The 3,139-nt window shown below is 51.4% G+C and overlaps 1 protein-coding gene across 1 annotated transcript; it reads right to left on the reverse strand.

Annotated features, from left to right (window-relative positions):
* Nucleotides 1-2,108: 2,108 nt before the first annotated feature.
* LOC104530850 (protein Wnt-3b) lies at nt 2,109-2,588 on the reverse strand (the record flags this gene model as incomplete). Its single annotated transcript, XM_010175560.1, has 1 exon — nt 2,109-2,588. A coding segment is annotated over one exon (480 nt), but the record flags the coding sequence as incomplete, so codon positions are not given.
* Between the last annotated feature and the right edge of the window lie 551 nt (nt 2,589-3,139).

Here is a 3,139-nt window from a genome sequence, read left to right on the forward strand (position 1 = left end):
AATAAATAATGCTTATAAAAAGAGAAATTTTCTGAATATAAAATAAAAAAAAAAAAAATCGACCTCTACAACTTTATACAAAACTTTGGATACAGCAGATTGATGGAAAAAGATCTTCCATTCAGTGCTAGAATACCTGGCTACAGTAAAATAATGACAAGGCAATAAATGTTCTATTGAATATTAAATACCTTTTCTTGATTAAAGAAACAAACAAACAAACAAACAAAAAGGGGATTTTGTTTAAAGTCAGGTACTTGGACTCTTCCAGACACAGAGTTTAATATATACTTTTAAATAGGATGCATAATCAGAAGACGGCTCGTTTCTGAATCCGGGAGGTTTCTTAGAGCTCTCCTGTGATTTTTCATTTTGGAAAGCTGATGCTGCGTGAATCCGGGAGCTCTTCATCCTGCTCTGCAGAGGAGGGACCCAGAATTTTGCTCCGATTCTCTCCAGCCCCAGGTTTGAGTGACAGAGCCACGTTCTGTGCTCCAGATGAAGGGTCCTTCACCCATTTTATTGCTCTTTGCAGTGCCGTGTGCTGCTCTTTCCCAGGGACAAAGAAGTGGGGGGAGTAGAAGACACAGCTTTCATGCTTTAGATACATTTCTGTGTTAAACCACTGACGCATGAGGAGTGGTATTGGAACGTGGTTATTGGTCCTCACCATCTGTGGAGGAGCCCACCAAGACAGAAATATTTAATTTTAAGGGTCAATGCTCCATGAAAACAAGCCCAAAATGAGGAGGCGTGTGGTCAAGTGGGGGGATGTGACCTGGGGAGCAGGTGGAGGGACAAATGCTGGTTCTTCTGCATGGAGATGGGTTGTGGGATGTGTGTGGCCACACCTGGGACCTAAATCCCAGCTCACGGTACGGAGCCTCTGTGTCATGTGGAGCCCTGAATGCAGGAACTGCTGATAACTCAGGAAATCCTATGGGAAGGAAAGGGGCTGCCTGGGGTTGTGCTGTTGGATGAAGGTCTCCCTTCCCCGTCTGCCTTTGCCTCTCTTTTGCTGGATAAAGTGGTTTGATCAAGTCAGTCTGATGGGGGAAGGCTGATGAGAAGGCTCAGACAGGAATTTCTTGCCATGGCTTCTGTCTCCCCATCCATTACTGACGCCCAGAGCTGGTGCAGCAGCTCTCCTGGCAGGTGCCCTGACCCCAGAGAGATGCTCTGAGCTCGCTCTGGGATGGAGTCATATTAGAGAACACTCAGTAAGTAGGTGCATCAACTGGGTGGACCTGCCCAGATCCTTAAAAATCTCTCTTGGGCAGCTGCACAACAAGGGGGCTGCTGGAGTGGTGATGCATCCCCGTGCAAGAGGTGGCAACCTCACCACGTGTGATCTGCTCTTATCCTGGACCAAATGCCCGCGGATCAGCTCTGGGCTCTGGTTTCTTGCCATCCTCCTCAGGGGGATTCTAGGAGATGATGTGGGGCTGTAGGGAGCAGGGAGGGCTGAGGGGAGGTGGAAGGAGACACTGGCTGTACAGCTCTGTTCCTTTGCTCAAACAGGTTTGTTTCTCCAACATCATCCCCTTGGAGCAGGAAGGAAGGAGCCTGGCTGGTGTGGGGGAGGTGACTCCTTTCCTTCTCATCACCACATCTGCTGAGACCAGCGTGGCCATGCCAGCAGGCAGGGGAATCTGGTTTTGCTCAGCTTTTGCTGGGTGAATTAATTTCCACCTGAAACCCCATATTGGCATCTGCGTGGGCCAGACCTCCAGAGGAGGACAGAGCTGGAAGCTCTCTGCATGCTGTGTTAGCAGCACACTGACTGGTGTGGCCATACCTTGCTTGGACCTGTGCTGTCCCTGCTTCTCCTCAGTCTGTCATGCCAGACACCCCAAGAAAAGTCAGCAGATCAGTGATCCAACACGTCAGGTTGAGCCTTGGACCACCCTGTGTGGTTGAGATGCCGTGAGCCTTCTCCGCAGTGCTGGTGCTGGCTGGGTGAGGGTACCTGCCCTGACCAAGGGCATTAGGATTTTTTATTGTGCCATCCTCTGAAGTGTGAGGCCACCATGTGGGGGCTGATCACAGGGTGGACCCTTTGGCCCTGCTCTGGAGCAACCTCCCATCAGTTGGAGACCTACCTACGTTTACTTGCAGGTGTGGACATCGTAGACGCGTATGCACTCCTGGCAGCTCACGTAGCAGCACCAGTGGAAGATGCAGTGACACTTCTCCTTCCGTTTCTCAGTCCTGGTGTTGTGGCCACGACCGCAGCACAGCAGGTCGCAGCCATCGATCCCGTGGGAGGTGACGTTGCATGTTCTGTCCCTCGTCCCAAAGGAGCCCGTCTCTGGGTTGGGCTCACAAAAATTGGGAGAGTTCTCGTAATAAACCAGATCCCGCTCTGTTGGCGGCTTGAAAAGCGCGTACTTGGCCCTAAGAGTTTCTACCCATCCCCGAGATTCCCGGTGCTTTTCAACCACCATCTCAGAGGCGCTGTCGTATTTATCCTTCAGGTAGTCACCGATTGCCCGGAAATCAGGCTGGGCCCACCAGCAGGTCTTGACCTCACAGCTTCCCGAGAGACCATGGCACTTGCATTTCAGGTGCATGTGGTCCAGGATGGTCTGTCCAGGGGAGAGAAAACAAGGTGGTCAGCAGCAGTTTACAATGCCCAGTGTTTGCTTTCCATCATCCACCTTTGCTACCTGGGTTTAAAAGGCTGAGCTGAGCTTGGTCTGGAAAGCCCAGGCTTGGGTGTTGCACGGGAGCTTGGATGTGTGGCAGAAACATCTCTAGATGGAGATGTCACACTAGAAAAGCGTGGCTGAGGTGGGCAGCTGCTCTGATTGTCTATCCAATCCAATCCAATCCAATCCAATCCCAAAGTCCAATCCTTTCAGTGGAGTCCTCCCTGCCATGTGTGTGTGAACAATCAGAGCCTGGAGGAGTTGAGGGTTGGAGGATCTCTGACTCATGTGGATGCAGACTGACCCCCTTGTCCTACCTTTGCTAACAACCCTCCCTTTGATGCCTCCAGTGTGACAGTTTGCACTAGAAATGGTCCTTCACCTGGGGAGGAGTAACCCCGGGGACCAGCACAGGTTGGGGGTGACCTGCTGGAAGGGAGTTCTGCAGAGAAGGACATGGGAGTGCTGGTGGGCAGCAGGTTGGCCAT

Source organism: Antrostomus carolinensis, unplaced genomic scaffold, assembly GCF_000700745.2.
Source record: "Antrostomus carolinensis isolate BGI_N321 unplaced genomic scaffold, ASM70074v2 scaffold35000, whole genome shotgun sequence".
Taxonomy (NCBI): Eukaryota; Metazoa; Chordata; class Aves; order Caprimulgiformes; family Caprimulgidae; genus Antrostomus; species Antrostomus carolinensis.